General features: G+C 52.3%; 1 protein-coding gene and 1 long non-coding RNA gene across 7 annotated transcripts; one reads left to right on the top strand and one right to left on the bottom strand.

Annotated features, from left to right (window-relative positions):
• Positions 1-390: 390 nt before the first annotated feature.
• Positions 391-27,504, top strand: SEPTIN8 (septin 8). 6 transcript variants are annotated; one of them, XM_036919195.2, is made up of 10 exons: positions 391-962; positions 11,916-12,036; positions 13,013-13,208; positions 13,509-13,689; positions 14,197-14,358; positions 14,909-15,005; positions 15,216-15,384; positions 16,826-16,958; positions 17,074-17,264; positions 26,177-27,504. In XM_036919195.2, the coding sequence occupies exons 1-10, from the start codon at positions 933-935 to the stop codon at positions 26,340-26,342; spliced, it is 1,446 nt and encodes a 481-aa protein (XP_036775090.1). In that variant the 5' UTR covers positions 391-932; the 3' UTR covers positions 26,343-27,504. The 6 variants fall into 6 exon arrangements, with proteins under 6 accessions (XP_036775090.1, XP_036775092.1, XP_036775089.1 ...); XM_036919197.2 differs by lacking the exon at positions 26,177-27,504 and adding an exon at positions 19,990-20,386 and having other exon boundaries at positions 395-962; XM_036919194.2 differs by having other exon boundaries at positions 396-962; positions 13,503-13,689; positions 26,180-27,504.
• LOC130680401 (uncharacterized) lies at positions 24,850-26,198 on the bottom strand. Its single transcript, XR_008993398.1, has 2 exons — positions 25,737-26,198; positions 24,850-25,531 (listed from the first exon to the last, which is right to left on the bottom strand). It is a non-coding gene; the product is annotated as an uncharacterized LOC130680401 (long non-coding RNA).
• Positions 27,505-27,532: the final 28 nt, after the last annotated feature.

The following is a 27,532-nucleotide window of genomic DNA, read 5'->3' as shown; positions in this document are numbered from 1 at the left end:
TTTTGAATGGATACTCAGTAAAAGGACCAGAGGGCCCTGAGGCCTTCGGCATGGGCAGAGGTGTCAGTTTTTTGAGTTTGTGCACATTTTGAGTAGTGAGATTAGGAGAGAGAATGTGCAGGCACTGGGAGCCGTGATCTGTTTTGCACAGTGCCCAGACTCCAGAAGATGTCACCCCAAGTCCGGGAAGCAATCAGGGTGATGCCTTAACTCTTGAACTAGGCTGAAATGCACATCTTGGGCATTCATTGCTCAAGAAGCTGTGGGCAGGTCTCTTCCCGGGAAGGCCACCGGACCAGACGCGCGGGTCCCGACCGGGTCCCGCCCTGGCTTAGAACAGAGCATCAGGTGGAGCCCAGGCCAAACGGCGTAGGAGGCTGAGCTGGCCCCGCCTGGGCCCGACGGGACGCAAGCAGCCAGTGGTCCCAGTGCATTTGCAGGCTCAGACGTGCGGAGGGGGCTCGGTGGGGTAGAATCCCCCGGCGCGCGCGGCACCCACTCCTCTCCTCGCAGAACGGGATTCCTAGCGCGGCCCCGGACCCCCCCACCCGGGCTCGGCCCTAGCCTCCCAAGGATACGCGGCAGGCCGCCAGGCACCGGCCCCCTGGCCCCCCGACTCGCGGACTACAAGTCCCGGCAGCCCGCGCAGCTGACACCTTCCGCCTCACCGCGGAGACCCCGGCAGTCCCCGTGGAGGCTCCGGCTGCGCTCGAGGCCGGGCTGGGCGGAGGGCCGGTCCCGCGGGCGGGGGCGGCTCCGCGGCTTCTCCCGCCGCCGCCGCCGCCGCCGCCGCCGCCAAGGGGAGTTTCCAGGAAGTGGCCATATTGGATTCATTCAGCCGCAGCCGCCCGGGCGGAGCGCGTCCCGCAGCCGGATTGTCCGCGTCGCGGCCGGTGCTTGCCCCGGCCCGCGGACCCGGTGCGGAGCTCGCCATGGCGGCCACCGACCTGGAACGCTTCTCGGTGAGGGCTCCGCTGGGCCGCGGCGCGCGCGGGGCGCGGGGAGGGTCCGCCCTGCAGCCGGCGGGGGCGCGGGCCGGGCTGTCAGCGCCGCGCGGCCGGGCCCGACGCCGGGCTGCTGGGGGCCACCGGAACGCGCGCCCTTCGCCGCGCTGGCCGGGGGCCCCGGGGCGTCGGGCTGGCGCGCCTTGCCGGGTAGCTGGCGGGGTCGCCCCCTTTGGGCACTAAGAGAGGCAGATCCCTTTCGCGGGAAGAAGCAAATACATGCCCGCCTGGTTCCGGCCGGGTGCGAGGACACAGTGGGGCCCCAGGCGCCGGAGGAGAGGATCGGGGATACCCCGGACCCCACATCTCCCTGGGTGTTTCTGCACTGCTGGGGAGACTCCTCGCCTTGCAGGTGCTGTTGGATGGGCACAACCGGCGAGGCTCAAGCCCCTAGGGATCCAAGGGAGTCGCTCAGATGAGCTCAGGGCAGTTGCGGACTTGGGTCCTAAAGACCCTGGGCCTGCTTTTCCTCACCCCTCCAATGCCCCATTCCCACTCCCGGCCCAAGCGCCTGGATCTTGGGTGCGATTCCAGGAAGGTCCAGCCTCTGGTCGGGTCTGAGGCAGCCCTTCCCCAAGGAACTGAAGCGATTCCAGATTCAGCCCAGTGGATGTTTGTTTGGCCCCAGTCTGGGTGTGCCTTCTGCCAGGCTAAGTCTCTCTCGTGGTCCCCGCAGGGGTCTCTTTGGGCCTGATGGCCAACTTCTTGAAGGTTTCTATAATTCACCGGTGCGAGGGGGGCCTTTTGGGGATTGTGTCTGCATGTCCCTTGGTGTCTAAGGCTGGATCTGGGTGTGTCTTGGACGCTGAGCTGTGACAGTGAAGGAAGCTGTGTCCTCTTGCCAGCATGTGAGGCCCTGGTTGGAGGGAATGGGGAGAGAGGGAGGCCTAGGACTGTTGGAGGGAGGGAGAAATGCTGACTGTGTGACTGATAAGAAATTGGTTCGGGGTCTAAATAAGGGAGCCCGGACTTACGTAATTAATGCTATAAATACTGTCATCCGAGTTTATGTAAATTTTCTCTTTAATCTGAAAATGTATTTGTTGTTCTACTTTGGAAATATCTATAACTGAAGCAGGAGCTCTAGGTTTCATAATTTCCAGACTGGGGTGTTTTATACCCATTGAGGAGGGGGCAGTGTGTCACTCAGGTAAGTTTAAATATGGGAGGAGCAGATTCAGAGGTGGGCTAATCAGAATTCACCTCCTCCCTGCACTGTAAATTGGAATTTATGTACCCAAGGAGGGCAGTACCTGAATCCTAATGGACTTGCTGATTAGCTGGAGGCCAAGTGATCTGTGAATGTTTACGTATCTCTGTGTGCATGTCTCTGTGCATTTTCAGTGCCCAGCTAACCAGAAAGTTATGTCTGGGTCTTGTCTGTCTGCAGTCATAAGTTGCTCTGTTGGCCTTGCAGGCGGGAGAGGTATGTAGAACAACCAGAACCTGACTGCCCCATATGAATCCTCCACTACTGTTTGTTGGCCATGTGACCTTGAGCAAGTTAAACCCCTCTGTGTTCTCATCTATATAATGGGATAAAAATATGACCTCCCTCATAGGCTTATTGGGAGGATTCAGTGAGAGGATCCAAGTTGGTACTTAGAGCAGTGTTTGGCACGTGGTAAGGACACAGTAAATGACGCATGATACCTAGTGTCCATGTGGATGTGAAGACTTGCCCTGTGTAAAAAGCAGCAGAGAATGAGTTTGCTCCATTACATGGCCCCCTCCCTAGGGGTTCCCATCCCCTCAGGTACAGAGATTATCCTCAGAGGCTGAGCTGAGAGGCCTAGCTGCATTGCATGGCCAGGAGGTGGGCTAGAAGGGCCCTTCCCCTTAGATTCCTGTGTTTGCTCTTAGACCGTTTCTGTGAGGATTTCAGATATTATCCCCGTGGCGAGCCATGGCACAGAGAGGGGACTGACTCGGTTAAGGTTGTGTAGCCTGAGCTCGAGGGCCTTGGTTACTATGTCAGCTTAAGCTGGATGGATGGACTCCTTCCACACCCTCCATGCTCTGGGCTGTCGGCCTCTTAGGTGGACCTGGATAGGGTTGAATTTGGGTGGATACCTTAGGTGGGGTTTGGTCTGAATTCAAGAGTGATCTCCATTCTCCTTTCCTGGCTTGTCATCTTGGGAAAATTATTTCTTTATCTCAATATAAAATGGGCACAACTGTACTGATACTTTTCAAAGAATTTGTTGAAGGTTAATTGCAGTCTATGAAATGTTTAGAGATATGCTTAGCTGTCTCCCCAGCCCCACAGTTGACTTTGGTGTTAAGCAGTGGCCATAAGCTATGATCTGGTTGAGCTGTGGCTGGTCTACACTGCTACTCAGGCTAGTTTGGTGGTCATACCAGCCCTGGAGGGTCTGGGAATTGCATACAGAGTTGTACTTTGAAGTCACTGTGTGCTGGGTTCCTGTGCCCCCCACAGCATGATGTAAACACTGCAGGTTCAGCAGCCTGTGCACCTTGGCTGGGCCCTGCTCAACCCTAGATCAGCTGTTAGGGGTTGGGGTTGACTTCTGGATGCGCTTGTCTGGGACAGCCCTTTGGGGAGTTCCTGTTGCTTCTTGCCCTCCTTGGGTGGCCAGACCCCTGCCTATCTCGCTCTGCCCCTCCTCCTTACAGGGTCCCAGGCAATGGGGCTTACCCTTTCCTGCCACCAGGGCCTCCTGTGTTTCAAATCCTGTCAGAACCTCATGGGGCAGGGTTCAAACTCCATGGAGAGGGAGGATTTAGGGCCAGAAGGAAGTGGAGATATGAGAGGAAGAGGAAGAAGTGTGCAGCATGGCAGCCTCACGCCTGGCATTCCTCCCAGCCAGTCACACCGCCTCCCCCCACTATCTCCACTTTATCCCCAGTACCATCTGTCACTTCCGTTGTCACCCCTAGACTTGACTGTTCCCAGGAAGCAGGCTATTCAGAGAGTGCTTGTTCCCTCCCTGAAGCAAGCCCCGGTGGGACCGCATGTGGGAGGCAGCCGTCTCACTCAAGTGGGGCTCTGTCACAGAGCAGTGTTTCCCTGTCCTGTAAAAACAGCCAGTAACCTACTCGATGAGTAGTTCTGAAGGAAAAATGAGAGCCGAGCAAGAGACATCTGTGCAGCTTCCAGAGCCGGCGGTGTTAGAGGGTCGTAAGTGAGCACCACCTGCAAGAGGCAGCTCTGCCCTGCCTTGCCTCCCTAGTGGGCCTCGTGCCATGCTGCGGGTGCTCACTTTAGGAAGGTCTGCTTGGGCCCTTGATTGGAATGGGTCAGAGCAGGGAGGCTGTGGGAAGAAGCTGGTGATCCAAGTGAGTACATGGTAAGGGACTGACCAGGGGAGGGGCAGAGTCACAAGGAGACTGACCACAGTGCCGACAAGATGGGAGAATCCATGGAGGCTGGGAACCTGGGGTTTGAATTTTGTCAGAAACTTTGGATGGCAGGGAGAATGCTGGATGTATTGTGCCCATCATTTTGTTGATGCCAGTAGCTTGCATTTGGATGACGATGCAGACTCTGGCCACTGGTAAGTCTGGGCCTGGCACCTAACCACACAGCACCTGAGTACCCCTGAGGTCACAGACAGATCGGAACCCTCTGAGTTTTGAGCCCTAAAATGGGCTGAGTGGAGGTTCATATCTGGGGCATTAACCACCATGAATGTCTCTGTGGCTTCTACCGGAAGCCAGAAGCTGCAGGATGACAGAGCAAAGGGCCTGAGGGGCAGCTGGCCTCTGTGTGTCCCCTGCAGCTTCTCTAGCCTTCCTGCCTCTGTGCTCCCAGCTAGGGTCTTGGGAACCCTAGGCATGGTCTCCAAGACACAAGCTTTGCAGGCCACCAGATGTGGAGCTGTGTACACAGGAGGAAGGACACATCTGCCTGGAGGCGGGATGCCTCCCATGGCTGGCATGCCTTGGTGACAGAGTGAGGTGTCCTTTGTTAGAGCCATCTGCATCCTCAGGGCTCACGTGAGGGGCCATGGCTGGGAGGAGGTGGTGGAGGGCAGAGCAAGGGGCACCTTGCCTGTAACTTCAGTTGCCTTGGGTGGTCTTGGGTCAAATTCGATCTTCTCCTCCTAAGAACACATGGCTTCCAGGTGGTTCTTGGCTCCTATCCTGGAGGCCACGTGAGAGAGACAGAACCAGAGAAGGAGGAAATCAGGGCCTATTTCAGACTGCTGGTGCTAGCTACCCTCTAAGAGGCCACTTGGCTAGGGCCATCTGGGGCCTGGTGTTTAGCAGGGGCTGTGGGAATGGACCCAAGTCCACTCACCAGACCTGACTGTGGGGCCTAGGTGTGAGTCCGATACTCTGCCTGGTGCTGGGGTGAATGGGCCAAGCAGCAGAGAAGTACTGCACTAATGCCCTGAGCGCCCACTGGCCCATGTTGGTGCCCACACGTTTCTCTGCCCCTTCCCAGCACTTGCAGCTATCCAAGGGCTGGAGGCGGACATCTTTGCTGCCCACGTTCCCCTTTCCAAGGGCAGGGTCTCGTTTGCTGTGGAACACGGGCTGCCTCCTTCCAGTGATGTCCAGACCACTTGTGGTATTCCCTGCTGTAAGGCAGTGGGGCCTGCTGCTGTAGTCCTTGAGCCAAGTGGGAATGTGTAAACCCTAGGGCTCCTCAGTACCTTCCAGTCCCCAGAGCGTGGACCACTGCTTGAGAGAAGTACTCAAACGGCATAACAAATGTCCCTCCGTCTGTGTTCTAGGCCTGGCGGGGGTTTGGGGCCGTGGCAGGCTAGCCCAGAGACCAGTAACTACTTTTGGCTTCTTAGAAATCTGATTTTGCCATGAGAAGTGTGAAACAGACTCCCAAATTACTAAGTAGCAGCCTTGGCTGTCTATGTGCAGCAAGAGGGAGGAAAATGACTCTTAGTGAGCCAGAGAAGCAGAGAGAATGGAATACCGGGGCAGGGTGTAGGGTGGTCTTGAGCTCTTGGGGATAGTTTTAGTCCCTAAGTCCCTTTGCTTCCCAGGCTCGGGAAGGGGATGACTGGCCTTGGGAGAGTGACTGGTGGCCTCCTCCTGGGGCCCAGCTGCTGTCTTGCCCTTACCACCTTACCTGCTACTGTGCTGCCGCCGTGATGGTTGATCCCTGCCCTCCCCAAGTTTCTGTTGCCGCCTTAGGAGAGACACATTTGGCTCGCAGGTGACCTGATTTGGGACAGACAGGTATATCCTGCCTCTGTTCTTCCCTTCTGGCCCAGCATAAGAACATTCCCATCCACGCCCTCCCACACACATCCCTTTGGTTATTTCCTGTAACCTTTGACCTGGGCTTAGTGGCTTGCTTTGGAATCCTGGGACGGGAGCCTAAGTCTTTCCTGGGAAAATTCCTAGGATTCCTCTCAGACTAAAGGACAGTTGTGCTATGACCGTGGGTTCTGGCCAGGGGCCTCTGCTCTGGCTATTTAAGGCCCAGGCTGCTTAGTGTAGCTACAGTCTGGGGTGGGGTGGTTTGTGCCAGGAACATGGGTGGAGAAGGATCCCCGTGGCACAATGACTCTTGCGTCCATTGCTCAACGACTTAATAGGGCCTCCCCCAGGGCTGGAGCTCCCCTGGTGAGTGGGCTACCCCTTGGCAGGGTGCTCAGGCCACTGGGTGCTACGCATGGGGGCCTGGGGGAGAACCCTGTCCTAAGTCCAAGGCACCACAGAACTCTGTGGAAGGCCTGGGCTGGGGAGCTGCTCTTCGGCAGGATTGAGGAGGCAAATACATTTACAGTGAGTGCGGTATCCTCTCTGCTCCCGCCCGACAACCAGCCTGGTTTGGGAGGTTTGATCTCAGGATTCTTTATTCACTCATAGCTTCTTTGGCTCTGTTGGCTTAGACAATGAGCAGATTTCCAGTTCCTTCTGGATAAAATCCTGTTTTTGTGTGGGCAAACCATGAGCCATGGGTATTCCCTCAAGCACACCTCTCTTCCTGGTAAAAGGGGCAGCTCCACATGGCTGGCGGTTAGGTCTGTTCCAGAAGGCACAGACAGAACATTCCCTGGTCAGGAAAATGATGTCCTACTTATCCACTGGGCTGCATAACAAATGCCATTCTCCACTTTGTTCTGGACCAACAGGCATGCGAGAGACAGCCGGCCTGAGCAGTCATTTTTTTGGGGTTGTCTTTGATGTGCCAAAGAAATGATGACACAGAAGCTTGGGGCCTGACTCTGGAGCCAAAAACTTGTTAGTGATTAGAGGGGGGACAATGGTCCTGTGGAGTTTCCCATTGTGTGTGTAGAGCTCAGAGCTGCCAGTTCTCTGTCCTGGAGCTTTGAGAACAGGTGGAGCCCCTGAGCTGGCCCCCCAGGAAGCTGGTGTGTGCAAAGGGCCAGAAGCAGCAGAGTCCACCTCTCACCAGGGTCCAGTTAGGTTGTCTAGCCTGACAGCTCCTCCTGCGAAGTGGTCCCCTGTGGGTATCCCTGCCCTGGGAATGGAGGCAGGGCTGTGTTGTCCTTCCAGACCCAGGGCTGCAGACTGACAAGCCATGACCAGGTCTAGCCCCCAGACATGTTGGGTTGTGCCCTCATGGTATTTTTAATTTGTGTTGGTTCCCAACCATTAGCAATTGGAGGGGAAGGGGGAAAGGAGTGTTTCATGTGAAAAATCTAGATTTCTGGATTCTCTTGGAGAACTGGGAGATTTGGAAACACTAGGCTTCCATTTGCACAGTTGGCTGGAGTTGCAGAACCATGGCCATCGTGGACCTAGCACAGGCTCTGCAGTTCTTCCCTGGTCCTACCTCTCCCTGGGGGATACCACACCCACCCAGGCCCGCAGGTTGTTTACCCAGCAGGCAGTGGAGTGATGTGGCTAGAAATGTGGGTTTTGCAGTCATTCTGTCTCCATTCAGATCTGGCTTCACCCTCCTGAGCAGTGCGGTCTTAGGCACATCACTTAATCTCTTGGTGCCTCAGTTGTCTCATCTGTACAGTGGAGATAATATTGCAGCTTGCCTCAGAGTGCTGGTGTGTGAACTCACTGAGACTGAGTAGGAGTCACAGGTGGCAAGCACTTGGTGGTGGTGCTGTCATGTGTCACTGCCCTGCTCTCCTTCACCCACGTACATTACCTGCCTGGCCTCTACAGCCACTTGAGTTTAGACTGAATTAGGCTGAGCCCCGGAGGTCAAGGATCTAGAGTCCTCATCTTTTCATTTCCACCCCTGGGCCTGGCACCGAGCAGACATGCACAGTGAGGGTGTGCTTAGTGACTGACTGAATGAATGAATGAGAGTAGGGGAGGTGGTATGCAGGGTGGTTCGGGGCAAAGGCTTGCTTGGCCTTGATTCGTTCTCTAGCTTCTGTGCACCTCAGTTTCCTTACCTATAAAGTGGCAACGACAATGGTGTCCATCACACAGAGCGGGAAGGAATGTGAAGGGACTGTGTGCATCACTTGTATTAGTTTGTGCAGGAAAAGTGTCATTGAGGGGTTGGTGTCATCATCTGATATCTGTTCCTTCCTTTGGAGGTAAATGCTGAGATATTTTACTTTCCACACAATTTTCCTTTACTGCCTTTATCTCCTTGCTGTCTCCCTGTTCCTCTGCATTCAAAGTCTCACTTTGGAGACTAGCAGTCAAAGTGCTTTCAGCAGTAAGTAATGGGTAGACCCCCTCCTCAACTAGCTTAAGCAGAAAGGGGAGAGATGGCCTGGGGTAATGAGAAAAGCCCAAAGGCAGGGCAGACCCTGGCTCTCTCTTCTGTAATTTTCTTAGCCCCACCATTCTCAAGTGGGCGTCTGCCTTAGGCTAGCTCTCTCCTTGTAACCTAAGGTCATAAAGGCTCAACCTGGGTCTGCCTGTACCTGAAGCAATTGTAGGATCTGCGGATTGGCGCAGAACTATTAGGACCCAATCCTGGACTTGGAGATGAGGTCTTATCTGCCAAATTGCGGGACTGGTAGCTAGGTAACCAATGGGCGACCTGAAGTTCTTTCCAAGTCATGGTAGCTGAGGTGAGCCAGTGTTGCTTTGGAGGTTGCTGGCTCCTCTGGGGTCGCACACAGGTCAGCAGAGACACCTGGGCAGGCACCTTGGAGTGAGTGGTGCACCTTGGATCATATGTTGTTGATGCTAAATATAGGACGCTGGCATTAGAGTCATGCCTCAGTAGAGCTGGAGGACAGGTTGTTCCTCCTGAGACCAGGGACCACTGCCCTCTCTTCATCAGGACCAGTGGCCATTCTTCTGTGCATGTGTGTGTGCACTAGTGCTCTGGAGACTGACACTCCCATAGGCTTCTCAGCAGGCATCAATTGCTCTAGGTCTGTGGCCCCTGGAGTGACTGCGTGCAGCCTGGACAGCAGCCTGGGGACGAGGACCTCCCTGTATCCACATACTTCTCCAGAGACAGCCAAGTGAGTGAGGCAGGCAGGGCCTGCTGAGTATAGTCAGGTGGATTGGTGTGAGACCTCCCAGTGCTGCTCTTGGCCTTTGGAGCCTGGAACTGTAAGGAAGTGGGGGAAACAGGAATAGGATGGCCCCTGTTTCTGTACAAGTACTCTTCACCCGAGTGTGTGTATGTGTGTGTGTGTGCATGCACACACACACACATGTGGTTTCCAGGCACAGCTGACTGGGTGGGTTCTGGCTGCAGACTACAGGATGTTGGATTGCATCCTGATTGTGTCACCCTTGGAAAAAGAGGATGAATAAACACATAGCCTTCTCTGCAAGCATAGCACGCCTTAAATTTTGGAGATTTTCAGTCTTGCCTGAAAAACAAAGCTCCAGACTAATTATTCTGTCTTCCATTTGGTCCTCACGCTGCCATGAGCAGGTGGAACAGGGACTAAATAATGAAGCTGTGTGTGAGGTGGGCAGTCACCCCTGGTGCTGCAGCAGGTGCAGACCGTGTTCAGTGATCTGTAAGTGGTTGTGCTAACGTGTTGGGCATAGTGGTGGGAGGGTGAGAAGAATGGAAAGCTGACCTCTCTCAGCCAGCAGCCAGCTTCAGGAAGAGTTGGGGTACCAGGATGCATGGCATCTAATAGTGCAAGGAAATGGGGTCACAGCCCAGTGAGGGGCCTCGAATGTAAATACTTAGGTGACAAGGCAGCACAGGGAGAAGGTAGAGTGAGCTCTGGGGCCCAGGGAAGGGGCCAGGCTTGAAAAGTGAATTCAGAGCTAACCAGCTGGCCCTGGGGCCATGCCCGTGAGGAAGGCCTCAGACCACCACAGGCCTGGAATGCCACGCCAGAGGGTTTGGAACTGACCCAGCACATCCTCTCTCCATTTAGTGTTTTTGATGTTGGCACCAGCGAGAGGAAGCTGCTCCTGGAGGCTTGTTGTTGGGTTATGTTTGCAGCCCTGCAGGGACCTGGGCTTAAGTGGGGGGGGTTGTGACAAGGTCCCCAGGGGCTAGGGGATAGTAAGAAAGGGCTGAAAGAAAGGAAGCGCTATTGAGAGAGGGTGGTGGAGACAGCAGGTAACCCTGACTTGTCTGAGGGGATAGTACAACTGCCTAGGGGGGCCCTGTGGGTCTAGACTGAAAAGCACACACTTGGGAGTCATTGATGCAGGGCTACACTGACTGAGCTGGGAGGTGAGCTTGGGGTGGGGAGATGGGCATGATTAGTGCAGAGGAGAAGGTTGGGGCTCTGGCTGGGAGGGAAGAATGGTTAGAAGGATGCAGCCTGAGGCAACCACGGTGGCTGCAGAGGTCAGGGCAAACTCAAATGCTGAGACTGCCCTGTGGGAGGGCAGGGAGCCGCTTACACTGGTCCTGAGCCCCCTCTGCCCACTGCGCAAGTGTCCACCCCGCCATAAGGGCTGCCAGGTTCCCAGTCGGCTGCCCCTGGAGCTCTCTGCAGGTGGCCTGTCTCCTCCCCTCTGCAGCTCTGGGCAGCACGGCAGGACGACACCCAGCTCCACTGCCCCTGCCTGTCCTTGCCTTTTCTAGCTGGCTTTCTAGCTCCCTCAGGGCAGAGGGGCTCGGAGCTGTGTGGGGCCTGCCCTTGAGCGGGGCCAACGCCAGAGAGGCTGAGCCTGGGAACCTTCCCTCAGAGGACAGCATTTCACCCCCATGCCCTGGGAGGCCGGAGGAACTATCCACACACATTGGAGTCTGACCGTGACCTTCTGAGTTGGGCCCTGGTGGTTTCTTTTTATAGTGCTCCGATGGCCCCAGCTCACTCGGGACCTGTGGCCTTCCTCTCAGCTTCGGCCAGGCCTTCACGTTCTCATCCAGAATCCTCTGTCTGAACAACCGGGGCTGGGGGTGGGGGTGGGAGGGCGGCATAGCCAGGGCCTGGAGTCCCTAGAGAAGGCCGCCGAGGTAGGGAGGAGGAGGCCCCAGAGACCGGCCCTGAGACCCAGGGGCGATTCCGAGGGAGCGCCGCCTCCTTCAGCAGGGCCCATGTGTGTACCCCATGCTTGAGTGCGTGCGGAGCAAGAAGCGCCTGTGGAGAACTGTGAGCCTCGCCCCCCGACAGAGCGCGGGTGTGAGGGGGTCGGGCCGGACCAGTGTCTGCTTGAGTCCTGCTTCATTAGGAAGTTCTGGGGGGTCTGGCAGGCGCTGCAGGAGTGTGATACTCCCCAGTCTTCGCCTCTTGAAATCTCTGTTTAAGATCCAGGGACCTTTGGGGGCTTCTTCCTGGGCAGGGGGCAGGTGAGCCCCCAGGGGCAGCAGCCCTAGGTCCTGGAACCATCTGTGCCTGGAGATGCCACTGGCCAGGTGGAGCAGAGCCACTCGTGGAAGGGCCTTTTCCCTGATAGAATCAGGGGCCCTGAGGCTCACTGGGCTCTCTGTGGAACCTGGCCTGGAGTTGGAGCTCAGGTACACTCATGTTGTGTCCTGAGATTGGCTGAGAACTCAGACAAGGGAGCTGGAGCAGCTGACTCAGATTTAGCCTATCCCCCTACTCGGCCCCTCTTACCCAGCGGGCTCACAGCCCTGAGCTGTTTCTCTCTTGGCAGAATGTGGAGCAGAAGCCCCGGAGCCTCTCCCTGGGCGGCCATGTGGGCTTCGACAGCCTCCCAGACCAGCTGGTCAGCAAGTCGGTCACACAGGGCTTCAGCTTCAACATCCTCTGTGTGGGTGAGTGTGGAGGCCTGGCCAGGGGACAGTGGCACGCAGAGGGCAGGTGAGGGCCTTCTGAGAAATGCAGTGCTTCCGCCCCGGCCACCTGCCCAGCTGCGGGGACCTCCCAGACAATAAAACTTTGGGGGTCAAAACGAGGCTTGGTTGGTGTCTTGGCCAGGCCCTGGCTCCAGCTCAGAGTTGCCTTGAAGAATAAACAAGATTAGGCATGTAAAAGTGCTTTGTAAGCTGAGTGTTTATCACAGAGGTTTAGATCAATTTGTTTATTTAAAAACATTTACTGTTGTTCTTCCTGTGTGCCAGGGACACTATGGTAAACAAAACTGTCCCTCTATTACAGTGTCATGTGGTAGGAGCTCCAGTGCATGTCTGAACAAATAGAGCCCCAAACAGGGAGGTTCCATGTACCTCAGGGCCTGGGGCTCCCAGAGGGCACAAAGAGCACTGCCAGACCCTCTGCAGATCTCCAAGCCCTGCCATCTGCCAAGCTGGGGTGCCTCTGGGGAAGCAGCCTATCTTACCTCCCCCCACTGCCCCCCATACATGGAGCTGGGGCCACCTAGGGCAGGTGGGCTGAGCCCCTGGTGGCTTCAGACGCTGGCCCTGCTGGCCCCAGGAGGGATGGCATGCACAACAGGCGACTGGGTCCCATTGAGGCCAGTGTCCAGGGGTGTCTCGCAGTGGCCCGGCTCCACCTCTTCCCAGTCCCTAAGGAAACATCGTACACATCCCACACAGCCATGTCTTATGTCCAAGTCAGCCTTTTGGCTCTTTTTTCCATACATTTTTTCCTGAGGCCACTAAGAAGGGATGGTTCGTTGGAACGGGGACAGTGAGGGATGGAGTTGGAGGCCTGCCCCTCCCTCATGTATGGAGGCTGGGGTGCCCGAGTCCCACCTGACCTAGCCAAAAGCCAGGGACAGCTCTAGTGCCAGCCTTTGACACCCCCTCTCCTCCATTCCCTGTCCCCCAGGGGAGACCGGCATCGGTAAGTCTACACTGATGAACACACTCTTCAACACGACCTTTGAGACCGAGGAAGCCAGTCACCATGAGGAGAGTGTGCGCCTGCGACCCCAGACCTACGACCTCCAAGAGAGCAGCGTGCAGCTCAAGCTGACCATTGTGGACGCCGTGGGCTTCGGGGATCAGATCAATAAGGATGAGAGGCAAGAGGCGGGGAGGGCCCCACCTTACCCATGCTGGCCTTGGTTCTGACGCCTGCCTGAGTGCTCCTTGCTCCACGCTGCTCCCTTGTGAATAACCAAGCTCCACATCATGGGGGCCAAAGGAGAGCCTCTTGGGGAATATCTGAGGTCCTGAGGCCCCCGTTGGGGATCAGAGAATGGGTCAGCCATTTGCACCCAGACAGGGACCCCCAGGTAGAAGCTGTTTGCTCCTCTAGCGGGACGGCTCGTGGGCAGCCATGCTGCCTGCCTTCTGGGTGATGGAGCTGTCTGCAGTTACAGGCCTATAGTCGACTACATCGACGCGCAGTTTGAAAACTACCTGCAGGAAGAGCTGAAGATCCGACGCTCACTCTTTGACTACCATGACACGAGGATCCACGTTTGTCTCTACTTCATCACGCCCACAGGGCACTCCCTCAAGTCTCTGGATCTGGTGACCATGAAGAAACTAGACAGCAAGGTATGGCCCTTCCCCTCAACTCATTACATGGGCTCCACAGTCCTCCACTGAGCGGGCAGCTGCAGTGTGACTGTCCACAGTGCTCTTCAGGGCCTCTGCTGTTTGGGGGCTTTCAGATAGCCGCCTTGGCTTGGTCCTCTGTATTTTCTCGTGCATCTGTTCCTACTGCTCCAGCGGGCCTATTGCTCTGTCCCCTGGGGTCTGTCCCTGAGCCCCTTCCTTGCAGCTGAGTTGATTCTTATTCTCAGGACAAAGCTGAATATGCCCAGGGAACTCATTTTGGGGCAGGATTGTGGTTTGAAGGAACCAGGCCTGTAAGGAGCACTGCACCCAACTGCTAAAACCCATCAGAATGGCCCAGGTGGCTGGGTTCAGGCTGGAACTACCCATGGGAGCAGTGCCATCTCTTTGGCTTCCTGCCCCTCTGCCCGGGCATGTGACCATGGCAGGGCTGCCTACAGTTAGGGAGCAACTAACCTGCTGCCCCTTCTCCTCTGATTCTGGCAGGTGAACATTATTCCCATCATTGCTAAGGCTGACACCATCTCCAAGAGTGAGCTTCACAAGTTCAAGATCAAGATCATGGGCGAGCTGGTCAGCAATGGGGTCCAGATCTACCAGTTTCCCACTGATGATGAGGCTGTTGCAGAGATTAATGCAGTCATGAATGTGAGCCTTGGGCAAGGGTCTTGGGCTTTGGGGCCACAGGGCTTGGAGCAGGCCCAGATCTCTGACACAGCCCCAGGGGAGTCTTGTTCCCCATGATTCCAGCCTTAGCTTCTCCAGGGAAAACGAGCGGGCATCCAGGAGCCAGCTAGTCCTATGTCCTGTGGAGAGGGGACGGGAGGAATGGGGTTTGGGGCTGGTACTGGGGCTTCCCCAGGTTTAAGTTTCACAAGATATGGACCTGAAACCTGTAGGAATGAGTAGGCAGGATGCCAGGGCTTGGGAACTTGGAAGACAGCCAGGCCCACAGGGGAACCCAAGGGCTGCAAGAATACCCTAGAACATGAGAAAGGGGGGTTGTGGGTTTAGCCCACTCCCCTATTTGGAGGTTCTAAGACATTTCTCCAGAAGAGAGCCAGGAAGTGAGCATGTGGTTAGGCCTTGTTCAGATCTAGGCAATCCTGGGTATTGTCCTGGGTCCCCAGGCAGCGTGCGATGGTCCGTCCATTAGCCTGTCAGCTCGCCGCTCACGCATACTTGGGCCCCTTTGCAGGCACACCTGCCCTTTGCCGTGGTGGGCAGCACCGAGGAGGTGAAGGTGGGGAACAAACTGGTCCGGGCACGGCAGTACCCTTGGGGAGTGGTGCAGGGTGAGTGCCGTGGGGAGAGCACATCCCCAGCTGGGGACCCAAACTTAGTCCCTCGTCCTGCCTTGCTTCCTGCAGCCCCCGTCCTGTGTGCTCGCTGTTGCCTGTCCTGCCTCTGAAGTGTACCCCTACCACTCTGACCACTGTCCTGTGCCCTCTGCTCCCTGAGCCTTTCTGTGTGCCGTCTGAGTGCCCTGGGTCCTCTGCTTTCAGTGGAGAATGAGAATCACTGTGACTTCGTGAAGCTCCGGGAGATGTTGATCCGGGTGAACATGGAGGACCTCCGAGAGCAAACCCACAGTCGGCACTACGAGCTCTACCGGCGCTGCAAGTTGGAGGAGATGGGCTTCCAGGACAGCGATGGTGACAGCCAGCCCTTCAGGTGACAGCCTGCATAGGCAGTGACCCTGTCCTCACAGCCGCTGCCAGATTTGCCATGCTGGTATCTGCTTCTGGGGTTTTGTTTTTTGTCATCATTTTGCTTTTATTTATTTGTTTATTTTATTGGAATAAAGTTGATATACAATATTATATTGGTTTCAGATGTTCAACATAGTGTAATTAGATACATTACTAGATGCTTGCACAGTAAATAGCCCATTACCATGCCAAGATATTACAATATTATTGGTTATATTCTCTGTGTTGTATTTCCATTCCTATGTTTAACTTATTTTACAGTTTTTAGTTTGTGTCTTTTTATCCCCTTCACCTATTTTATCCATCTCACTACCCCCTTCCCTGTGGCTACCAACAGTCTGCTATCTATATACATAGGTCTAGTTCTTTTTTGTTTGTTTCTTTTGTTTTTTAGATTGCACTTATATGTGAAATCATACGGTATTTGTTCTTCTCTGCCTGGCTTATTTAACGTAACATGATACCCTCTAGGTCCATCCATGTTGTTGAAATGGCAAGGTTTCCTTTTTTATGGCTGAGTTTATTATGGCTTCTTTATTATGAATAATGAATATTATTCCATTGTGTATATGTACCACATCTTTTTTATCCATTCATCTGTTGATGGACACTTTGGTTGCTTCTGTATCTTGGCTATTGTAAATAGTGCTGCAATGAACATAGGTTTGCACAAATCCTTTCAAATCAGTGATTGTTGTTGCCTTCAGGTAAATTCCGTGAAGTAGAATTGCCAGGTCACATGGTATTTCTATTTTTAGTTTTTGGAGGACCCTCCATATTGTTTTCTACAATGGCTGCTCCAGTTGACATTCCTACCACCAGTGTAGAGGGATCCCTTTGCCAATACTTGCTATTTCTTGTCTTTTGGATAGTGGCCATTCTGACTGGTATAAGGTGATATCTCATTGTGGTTTTAATTGCATTTCCCTAATGATTAGCAGTGTGGGGCATCTTTTCATGTGTCTGTTGGCTGTTTGTATGTCTTCTTTGGAAAAATGTCTGTTTAGGTTCTCTGTCCATTTTTTAATTGGATAATTTTTTTAGTGTTGAGTTGTATGGGTTCTTTATATATTTTGGATATTAGCCCCTTATCCGAGATATGATTCTCCCATTCAGGAGGTTGCCTTTTTATTCTGTTGAGGGTTTTCTTTGCTGTGCAGAAGCCTTTTCGTCTGATGCAGTCCCACTTACTTTTGCTTTTGTTTCCCTTTCCGGGGGAGATGTATCCAGAAAGAAATTTCTCATGCTGATGTTTGCTTCTGGGGTCTCTGAGCCAGGGAGAGAGGCAGTGGGACTGTGGCAGCCTCTGAGGCCCACAGCCCACGTGATTCTGCCTCTCTGGCTCTGCCCACCCCATCCCAACGTGATCCCAGCCCTGGCCTCTTTCCTCTGGGTCTCCACAGCCTACAGGAGACTTACGAGGCCAAGAGGAAGGAGTTCCTGAGCGAGCTGCAGAGGAAGGAGGAGGAGATGAGGCAGATGTTTGTCAACAAAGTGAAGGAGACAGAGCTGGAGCTGAAGGAGAAGGAAAGGGAGGTGCGTGTCGGGCTTGGGGTCGTGGTGAGGCTGATGAGGGGGAGTGGCCGGCTGGAGGCGGGAGGTGGCTTTCTGGCCCCCACAGAAGCCTGAGCTCCCCCACCTTCTGCTCCAGCTCCATGAGAAGTTTGAGCACCTGAAGCGGGTCCACCAGGAGGAGAAGCGCAAGGTGGAGGACAAGCGCCGGGAGCTGGAGGAGGAGACCGACGCCTTCAACCGCAGGAAGGCAGCTGTGGAGGCCCTGCAGTCGCAGGCCTTGCACGCCACCTCGCAGCAGCCTCTGAGGAAGGACAAGGACAAGAAGAAGTAGGTGGTGGGCTGCGTGCCCTGCACTGGCTCTCGCTCTGTCCGGGCGCTGCCTCTGTTCTGCCCTCCTTTCCTTTGCATCTGCTCTTCTTCTCACTCCCTTATTGTTTCATTTTTCTTTCTCTTGTTTTCACTTGCTTTCCCACCTCCTTCCTGCTCCCCTTTCTTTTTTTCTCACTACTGATCTTGACACATCAAGATACCAAGTGTCCGTGTACCTTCCCTCTTGCCCATGTGCAGCACCCTCTCCCTCTCTCCCCTTCTCTTCTCTCTCCCCCCTTTCCCTGCAGCCCCCTTGGGGCTGGGTGGTGAAAGCTGGGCCACACAGGCTGGAAGTGGCCCCCAGGAGGGTACAGGGCCCTTGGGAAAGGCCTTTCATGCCAGGAGAGGGTCAGGGCCTAGGAATGTCAGCATTTCTAGACAGATTCTAAAAGCTCGTGTGGTTTCTGCTTGGGCAGCTGTGGTGCTGCCTCGCCCTCCGTCTCTGAGGTGGTGGATGTGGGGCCCCTGTGGGCTGACAGGTGGTGGTTGAGAACGGTGGAGACAGGCCAGCCAGACCCGGCCCCCTGGACGCTGTGACCACCACCCAGCTGAAGGGGGACAGCAGCTCCGTGTCAGGGCGCTGTGAGTCCTGCTTGAGAGAGGGGCTGCCCTCCAGGTGGAGGCTGGAGTTGCCCCTGAGGAGAGTAGACTCAGAGGAGAAAGAATGGGGGGCCGGCAAGCGGGGCTTTCCCAACCTGCAGGAGTGCAATCAACTTATTGGCCAGGGGGGTGGGCTCTGAGGCACCTCTCGGGGCATTTTTCAAGCCTGTTTTCCACTCGGCTGGAGTCCAAAAGCCTGGGTCCTGGGAGCTCCCTCTCCCAGCCTACTTCATTCAGTGTCCCACACCGCAGCACACTGTGGGGCTCTTGTCTGCCCCTGCCCTCCCTGCCCCTGGCCTGTGTCAGGTACCTGCCTTTCTTGCCAGCATAGGAACTGAGCAGGTATACCCATCTTGGCCCTCATTCTTGGGCTCCCTGGAGTCCGATTTCCTCCTGGAATGTTTGGGAATGTGTACGTCTAGACCCTTCCTTCCTTGGTGGCATGGAGCCTATGGTTAGGAGAGAGAGCTGTGACCCTGGGGTGCTGCTCCCGGCATCAGCACTCCCCCCGCCCGCCATTACTGCATTCCCAGCGCACACACATCCCTGCACACACACCCCCATGTGCACATGCTGTCTTACTCTCTCTCTTGCACATCACATACACAGATCAGGTGCCTATCAGCCAACACACACAGTCCCCAAGATATACACGCAAAGAGGCACAGGCACATCTGAGGAAAAGAGACTTCAAGGGCTTCTCCTTAGAGGAGGCCAGGAGAACAAAGCCAGGCATTTAGGTATCAGATGGCAGTTCCCATTCCTAAGGCCTGTCCTCTGCTTTAGGACAAACCCTCCTCTTCCCTTCCTATAGTCTCCACCATCTGCTGCCTGGTGGCCCCACCCTAGCTGCTGGCACTGCTGGGACAGATGAGCCCCTGCCTGTGCCCAGGAAGGACCCCAGGCCCACACTCCCCTCAGCCATGTGAATTTCTCTGCTTTGCATGGCTTCCAGCCCTGGTCCAACATCCAGCTTTCAGCTCGGTGAGCATGGGCCTCTGTGAATTGGAACCTGCGTGGGTTTCAAGCTAGTGGCTCAGAGATCTGATTCTTCTGGAAGAGGGTGTGTGGATCTGTGACCCAGGTGCTGGCACCCAAAGTGATTTTGCCCTGCTCCCTGCCAGCTGGGGTCAAGCCATTTTGTCAAAGAAAGGCAGGCAGAGTCCCCTAGAAAATAAGCTATGGAGAAACCACTCAGAAACTGAAGACAGGGACCTGTGGGCAAGTCAGGGTCTGAGGGCCAGTGGGGTGGGGTGCAGACTGGCTTCAAGGGCACCATCTCAGCCCTCAGGGGGGGTGGGGGTGCTCATCACTGGTGTCAGGTCTCCCTGCTTTTCCCTCGTGGCCTGGGCCTGGACCACAGGTTGTTTCTGTTTGCTGGACATGCCAGAAAGCTTCAGTCAGTTTGACCTCTAGAAGAGAGACCTCCTCTCCCATGCTGGCCTGTGGGGTTGGGGGTGTGGCTGGGGGCACCCCTTCTTCCTGCCCTGGTCAGAGGAGTGGGGTGAGTTGGGAGTGCATTTTGATGGGTGTGGGGGTTGGGGTGTCTCATAATCATTTAGTTGAATGGCTTTGATTGGTTGTACTTACTCTTCAAATTTTAATTCACTTTTGCAAAATTACTTCCCAGTCAGATCTTGACCCTCAGCCTGGGATGCCACAAACTGAAGCAAATTCTCTGCTTTGCTGATCACAAATGCCAAACTGACTGCTCTTTCCCCGTGTCCACCTTGCTCTCTTGGCTTCTGTTTAATTTGGTTGTCTGTGTATCTTTTAATGTGTCTGTTTTTGTTTTGTTTGTTTTATTTTTATTTTTCAGTTAACGCACGCACAGACTTACATGTCAAGAGCGGACTTTAGCCTTTCATGTGTTAAGTTGCTTGAGTTACACCTTGTGACCCTTCTCCCATAGCATGGTGTGAGGATGGACTGGGAGCCGGTACAGACTCCAGTGTTTACAGCCTTGCTTTGTCCCCTACCCCACCCCCAGGCTGCCCCAGGCCTGGGGGCCACTCCTCTCTATGCAGACACAGCAAAGCCATGAATGCTGCAATCCCAAACTGACCAGGTTTATTTCTTTCAGAGCCAGTGGCTGGTCTTCCATTTACAGTGTCACTATTCCTTGATGGAGCAGTTATGTGCCACTCTAGCGAAGGCCCTGGCCAGCGATGCTCAGCATCAAGATGGCAACTCATGCAGCGCCCTAGGTGTGGTCTGGTATACATGCTGCAAAATTTGCCCAACTCCCCTTCTTTTTAATTTTTCTAACCTAGAGCTTAATTTCAGTAACTTTTAAAACACTCCTCTAAATTTTTATTTTGGCACGAACATAAAGACAAATAATAGCCTCTCCCGTTATTTTCATAAGTAACATGAGTCCCTGATTTTTAAAAACTAAAAATATCTCTAAACCATTCATATGTATAAAAGTATCCCTATAACATATAGGGAGAGGTGGGTAATAAAATCCTGTAATGACAGTGTTTGGAATTTCTTTACGGATGAAAGTGGAACGTGAACAAGATCACGTCTAGCGTTTTTACTGTGAATGTAAATGGAACAGCAGCCCAAAGCCGTTGTCTGTGTGCCCCAGGGGTGCTACCTGTATGTAAATGGGGACCAACTCCACATGAGTATGTTACCCGTTTGTCTCCAGCTAAGACTCCCCCAAACCAATCCTGCATATTCCAAATGTAAAGAATGCTCAGCCAGGAAAAGGTTTTTATCTCAAGCTTATTGTTTCCTTTTTCCTGGCTGAGTTCACAGGGCAGAGAGGAAGGTGTCTGGTGTATGTGGGCAATTTAAGAAAAAACTACCAGCAAAGGAGCTTTTCCCCTCTTAAGAGGAACATTTTAACAAAGTACTAGCAGCACTGATTTTCCTGTGTTCCTGTTGGCTTGCAAGTCATTGAGAGTGTCAGGGTTGACAATCTGGCCTGATAAAATGGGAGACAAAAAATGGATAGATGAAAGGATTTTATCTAATGTTGATGAAGCCCTGCGCTGATCACTCATCATCCAGAGTAATGCACAGCCCCACCCTCAAGGAGCTCACGGTCTAGCGCACCGCCTTGATGGGAGTGTTAGGAAGCTGTGCTAATTTATTGCTGGATTGGTGGTTTGTTTTTCATGTTGTCATCTTCCCTCCCATCACCATTTCCCACTTTCTGCCTTGGCCTGCTTTGTTGATTTCCAGAACGACGTGCTGCCTTACCCCTGCCCTTGTGAGACAGTGTTCCATTCCTAGTGGGGTGGAGGGCTGAGCTGTGTGTCCACTAAGGCACAGCCAGAAACAGGCAGCCTTTTTCTCCTCACCAGGAGCATATTAGGTTTTATTGATACTCAAAGTGAAAATTCTCCAAGTATTAATGCCATGACCAGGGTGGGTCCAGATTTTGAAGGACTAGAAGCTTGAACTATGTGAGAAGGCTTCTTCAAGAAAAAGTATGAATATAAAGTCAGGTACAGGCCTTAGAAGGGGCCCTGAGAATTAAGCTTCATTAGCATCACTGTAAATTCACCTCTGGTTGTGACCAATATGGGATGCTTCAATGTGGGTATCCACAAGGGTAAATCAGCATATCTAAGGCAGGTATGGACCGTGAGTGGCTTAACTCTGGGTGATTATGTCTGAAGGTACATTCATTTGGGTTGAAGTATGATCTTTAAGGTAGCTGCTGTCACCAAACGTTTTTCTGAAGATGAGGCTCGTTGGCCTAGCAGGTTCCCTGGTTACATAAGAAGTGAGGACTCTGGGGTCTGCCACCTGACCACCCAGCCTACAGGCTGCACCCAGGCACAGGGGAAGGCCAGAATCATGGCTGATTACCTGCCTGCAGGCCTAAGGCTTCCAAACATCTCTGGGGAGACTTGTCATTGTTACATTTTCTGGGGTCTGTGCTGCCCCCTACAGGTCCCATCAGCTTTAGTGAGCCTCTGTGCTTCTGTGCCCATGCTGTTTGTGTTTGGGATTTAGTCATCTTTATAGCTGAGACCAAAATAATCCAAAAATGGTGCACAAGATGAGCTTAAAACTTGCCATTAGTTAACAAGCTACCCCTTGTAGAATGTGACCCCCGTCTGGCAGGAGCTGATTTGCTCCTCCTCTCCTTCTCAGTATCATCTGTTAGTATTATTGCAGCTGTCAGTGGGATCATGCTGGTATTCACTGTCATGCCTTTCTTGAACCAATTTGGTTTTGGGTAGAATCACCACATAATTTATTGTCCAAACTGAGATTTTTGAGAGTGAAAGGAGATGCTGTTAATAATTATGCCAGATTAACAGGCATAAGCCAGAAGCGTCTCAGGCATACTGGGATGTATGGTCACGCAGTTATAAGTCACCTGAGTCTGGGTGGTTTGTGACTGTGCAGCCTGACTACATGTTTGTGCATGTCTGTGTGTGGGTTCCCTGTTACATGGGACTCGTATTACTGGGTAAGAGGCCCGAGGGACGTGTGGCTTGCTAGTCTGTTACATTAACATGCTTTTCTAAAACTGCTTCACTCGGTAATTCATTTACTCCTTCATTCATTGACTGTTTTTGTTCCTTTCCATTCACTTTGTACTTTTATTTTTCATTAAATTTTGCATTTATTTTGAGTTTTTGTGGTGTCTTTTTTGGGCAGCAGCTTTTCTGATTTAACAAGTTTGCTAGCCTATTAATCTGCTACAGTAAAATATAGCTTGTTTTCTGTGAACTTTGTGGGGTTGATCAACTTCTATAGGAATTGCATTTTAATAGTTAATCGTGCTAAGGGCATCTGTGAAAGGCTCTTGAATGGGTGTGGGGTGGAGGAGTCTTAGTTAGGAAAGAGAAGATGCAGCCTGTGGTCCATGAGTCTTTATCGAGCATCTGGATGCAGAACATGAGAGAGAACAAACCCTGCCCTTTAAGAGTTTATGTCCTTGTGGAGGAGGCTTGACACAGGACAACTAACACTTTTCTTCCTGTTTGCTAGGCATTGCTCTAAAATGCATTACATGTATTCATTCATCTAATCTTCACAATAATCCTATAGTTACCATTTTCCCCATTTTATAGGCAAGACACAGAGAGGCTAAGTAATTACCCAAGGTCACACAGCAGTAACTGGAGGAACTGGCATTGGAATATTGGTAGTCTGTACCCTTAATTGCTGAGTTATAGCTGCTCCTTGGCAATGCAATGAGATGGAATAACAGTGGGAATGTAGCCAGTATTGAAGTGAGCAGTCTGACAGTGTGGGTTGGTGGATCTGAGATGGTTTTGTAGAGGTGGGATGCCCTGGCAGGTGTGCCAATATTTGGTTCAGGAAAGGCAGACTGGTGGTTGTAAGAAGCGATAACAAGCTCATGGGTCCATTTATTGAGGAGCTTTCTCTATTGGGCATTAGGCTAATTTCTGGGAAGTCCAAAATGAGGAGATGGGGACTAAGGTCAGGGAGCTGACAGCCTAGCAGGGAGACTGGTGTGGAAACACCCCTCAACTCTACCAATGGGGAGGCAGATAGCAGGGAGGCAAAGCCTTCACTGAGTTTGGAAGGCAGAGACTTCAGGACGCCAGGGGGAGGGCCTCATTGATGGAGGGGATAACATTCTACAACTTGGCTCACCCACTTAGGAGAAGAATATTCAGACAAGTTTAAATAAGGTCTGTGATGCTTATCGACCTTGCACTTGCCTTCTCCCATCCCCATTTTCTGCAGCTGAGTCCTTCACCAATCCCTCTGTCAGTAGGGCAAAAGGAAAAGGGTTTGTTTCCATATTTCCACTATAGTGTTCCCCAATCTTTGATGTGAGTGGTTATGAACTCCTAATCTCAGAAGAAAAATGTTTGAGGGGCATAGGATGGGACCTAGGACCCCAAGGCAAACTTGAACAGCATAAAAACTTTTTAAAAAGCCTCACAAGTGGTACTTTGGCAGTACAGAAATTGTCTTCCCCAATAAAATACTACTTCCAGAAAGATGGGGTAGTAAGACTGTCCCTTCCCCCTGTACTCGGGGATCACAGGTCAACATGATCTTTTCTTCAAGAGATGTGGAGTTGGATTAGCTCTGGGGACTGCGTGTATATCCAGGCTGCCTGGTTAAGAGGTCCAGATACCTCTCAGCAGTTTCCCAAAGTCAGAGACAGCCTGAGCTGGTGTGGGCCCTCAGGATGAGCCCCCACCCCACCCACCATAGTGCCCACTCACAGTGCAAGGATGGAGGCAGAGGGCAGTCACAGCCACTGGTGGGAGCATGCCACCCCTCAGTATCTCCATCTGTGCCAGACTAGAGGACAGTTATTGATAGGACCCAGAGGATGGTATTCCAAGTGTATTTGACTCATATCAAGCCTAAATGCATGGTATATCCAATACATGTAAAATTAGATTCAGACAGGACTGAAAGAAATTGGAGCTTTTAAGCTCCAACAAGAAAATTTTTCAAGAAAAGGTAGAGGTCTGTACTGACTGCAGTACAGACAGTTATAGGGTATCTGGTCCCTGATAACTTTGTGCCTAGTAATAGATCATACTCCCCATGGCTTTGCACATTTACAAAAGGCTACTCACAGTGGAAAGACTTCACAATCACCTCTACACGGTGTCTCAGTCATTTGTATCCCCAACCCTACTTACGCAGCTCCAGCTGGCATCTCCACCATCTTTGCCCACGGGACTCCACTGCTTAGAGAATGGCTCTGTAATGTCACAGCTCCAGGGAAGCAGCCGGCTTCTCCCCCACAGCCCCGCTAGTGAGGACCTCCTCCCTCCTGGCAGCACAGTGGCTGGAGCAGGCTTGGCAATGGAATCTGCTCAGACCAATCGACAACTCTCAGAACTGCACCTCCCCATCACAGGGCTCACCTTGTAAGATTCTTTAGCATAAAAACTCCTCTGGTTAAGCTAATAAACTACTTTGCTTAATAGTAACAAAGGAAAAATACATGTAAAGCTTGATCAAAGTACTGTCAATTAAATGAAGCATACTTTATAATCCAGTTCTGGTAATGAAAGGACGTAAATCATGGCCAAGTCCGAGTAAATGCATTTGGAAAGACTCCCATTTTTGCAGTGGCTGGCAAGGTAGTTGGGGCTTAAAGTGCTACCCATGTGTTTGGTAGAAGCCCAGGAAGCTGGAAGGACTTAGCTCTGATCGCAGGTGGAGCAGCGAGAACTGGTCAGTCAGGACCAGCCTGGCCCTTTGATCCTGAGCCAGGTCTACCTCTGACCTGATATTCCAGCTCTGCTCGGGGCCGACCCCAGCCCTTGCTCGAGAAGGAGAACCAAGTTGCAGTATGAGCACTGATTTATTATCCTTGGTCTCAGGCCCAGGGGAGAGGGAGGCAGGGTCTGTCAGACTACCCTTCCCTCTAGTGACCTGCCTTTTTCTCTTGTTTTCTTCTAAAGACTCCGGGACTTTTTCTCAGTTGCTCTTCCAGGGCCCTCTTCCCTTCTTGTTACAGAATCCATGAAACCTAGAATTTAGAGGCATCCAAGCAAGGACAGGTGGATTTTACACTCTTAAGGGCAGTGGAGTAGGGTACAGAAACTGGCAGCGAAACAGAAAGTTGTCTCTGTGCAGGAGGATGACTAAAAACTTCTCAGCTGTTGCTTCACCAGTTCCTTGCAGCAGCTCAACTGCTCAATAGTGAGCTGTAATTAAAATAGAATGGTCATCCTCAAAGCAGAATGATTTTACATTCTATGTAATGAGCAATCAAGTGCCAAAATGTTAACATGGAGCTATTTCAGGAAGGTCCAACTACCCAACTTAAGAGCATTAACTCCACCATCCCAGGGACATCCATCTCCAGCTTCAGTAAAAACTGCCATTATCTAACTATGCATTCCATCTTACCTTGTCCATCCTGAGGGATTATGACTCCTCAGCGCCTGGTACCATGTACTCATATAGAGGATAAGGGTCTGAAATTTACACAATATTCAGCTCAGCGTTGCTTCCTCCTGAGCTGGACATATCGCCCCCCACCCACCATCCTCCTGGCTATAAGAGCTGCCACTGAGATCAGGCTTCTCTCACCGTCAGAGAAACCTGCTCCAACAGTCCCGAGGAGGGAGCATGGGGCCCTACTCAAGTCCAGAGGGCGTGCCACGTGTGGAAAGCCTAGCCCTTGGGTAGACTCTCCACAGAGTCACCATGGCCAGAGCATTTTCTGGAGCCCATAAGGGCCAAGAAGGGCCGTGGAAACCCTTTTGAGAGCAGAGTACATCAGCTGAAGGGGCAAAATGGAGAGCCTGGTCTGGGGCAAAGCTGATGTCTACCTGTGCTTTCTTTAGCAGATCAGATATAGGAGCACACCAGTCGGGCATGAGTCTCTCCGGCTCTAAGGTGATGATGACCAAGGCCAGTGTGGAGCCCTTGAACTGCAGCAGCTGGTGGCCCGCCATACAGTGCTGCAGCTGCCTGGTCAGGGACGCGACGTGGAGGGAAGGATTCCTCTGAGGGAGCAGCTCCACCACGTGGGGCCAGCCCAGGACCACCAGGGTGTGGAACTGGAGACCATGGTTTTTAATGTGAGAACAGAAAACCCCATACTTTTCGTACACTAATGACCAAAAGTGCAAACAATTTAAATTGCCATCAGGGAACATCAAAAGTTGCCCAACCCTTTTCATTCCCACCCACAGCCCGACAAGGGGCTTAAGGCTTAATACCCATTTTGTGGCCAAGATGAGGATCAACTGTGAAGAAAAAAGTCTGTTTTGTGACATGGTCATTGTGAGGTTAAAGTACCCAGATGACAATGTTTCAGTTTTGAAAAATAGAAGCATACTATTCAAGATTAAAGTAGAAAAGTTACTTGTGTCTACTTGGCAGGAGAAGAAACTCAGTGGCCAGTTTTCATTAAGAAACAGCTGTTAGTGATTTAATATTCATGCTTCCTAACAAACCCAAATCCTATGACATTTCCACATTGCATAATTTTGCCTTACTAACAGAATCAGATCCTTAAGGAAGCCCATCATTCCCTAACTAAAACAAATACAAACTAATATGATATTTTTTAAGTGCCAGATCAATATGGTCTAAAGCCTCAATAAGGATTGTGTGTAGGTGAATAAAGACAGCTAAGTGAATGTGTGTAAAGTGTAGCAAAAACAGACAGCTTTTTATGTACAGTATTCATAGAATGGAAAGTTAAAATATTTTTGCAGTGTATATTTAAAAGAGAAACTATAATAGTGCCGTCTAAAAATTCTTTGTAAAGCTAATTTAATGTCCTTTAGAAGTGGGAGTCTGGTGGAACTGTGTTGGATTTAAGATATATTTCCACTCTTCTGTGTGTCGTGAGCCTTGTGGGTCACCTCACTGTGGTGCATGTGCAAGGACGTGTGCACGCCTGTGCCTTGCCGTCCTAGGTTCTGAACAGCTGTTCCAAAGGCACAAATGAGTCTAGGGTAGACTCTTCAAACTCCTCGTACTTACTATGGTCACAAAGTCCAGTGGTGTCCCAATATAGAGGTCCCAGTGCAGTTTGTCCAAAATAGCCAGCTCCATCCTCAGCAGCTCATTTGGGGTATAGCCGGAGCCATAGTGTTTATGAAATTCTTTACATATGGAATTAACTGTAAAAAGAAAATAAAGCCACCAAAGCCCTACATCACATGGTAGCTTTTGTTTTTTATCCACGG

Source organism: Manis pentadactyla, chromosome 13 (genome assembly GCF_030020395.1).
Source record: "Manis pentadactyla isolate mManPen7 chromosome 13, mManPen7.hap1, whole genome shotgun sequence".
Lineage (NCBI taxonomy): Eukaryota > Metazoa > Chordata > Mammalia > Pholidota > Manidae > Manis > Manis pentadactyla.
This window is presented reverse-complemented; position numbering and strand designations above follow the sequence as displayed.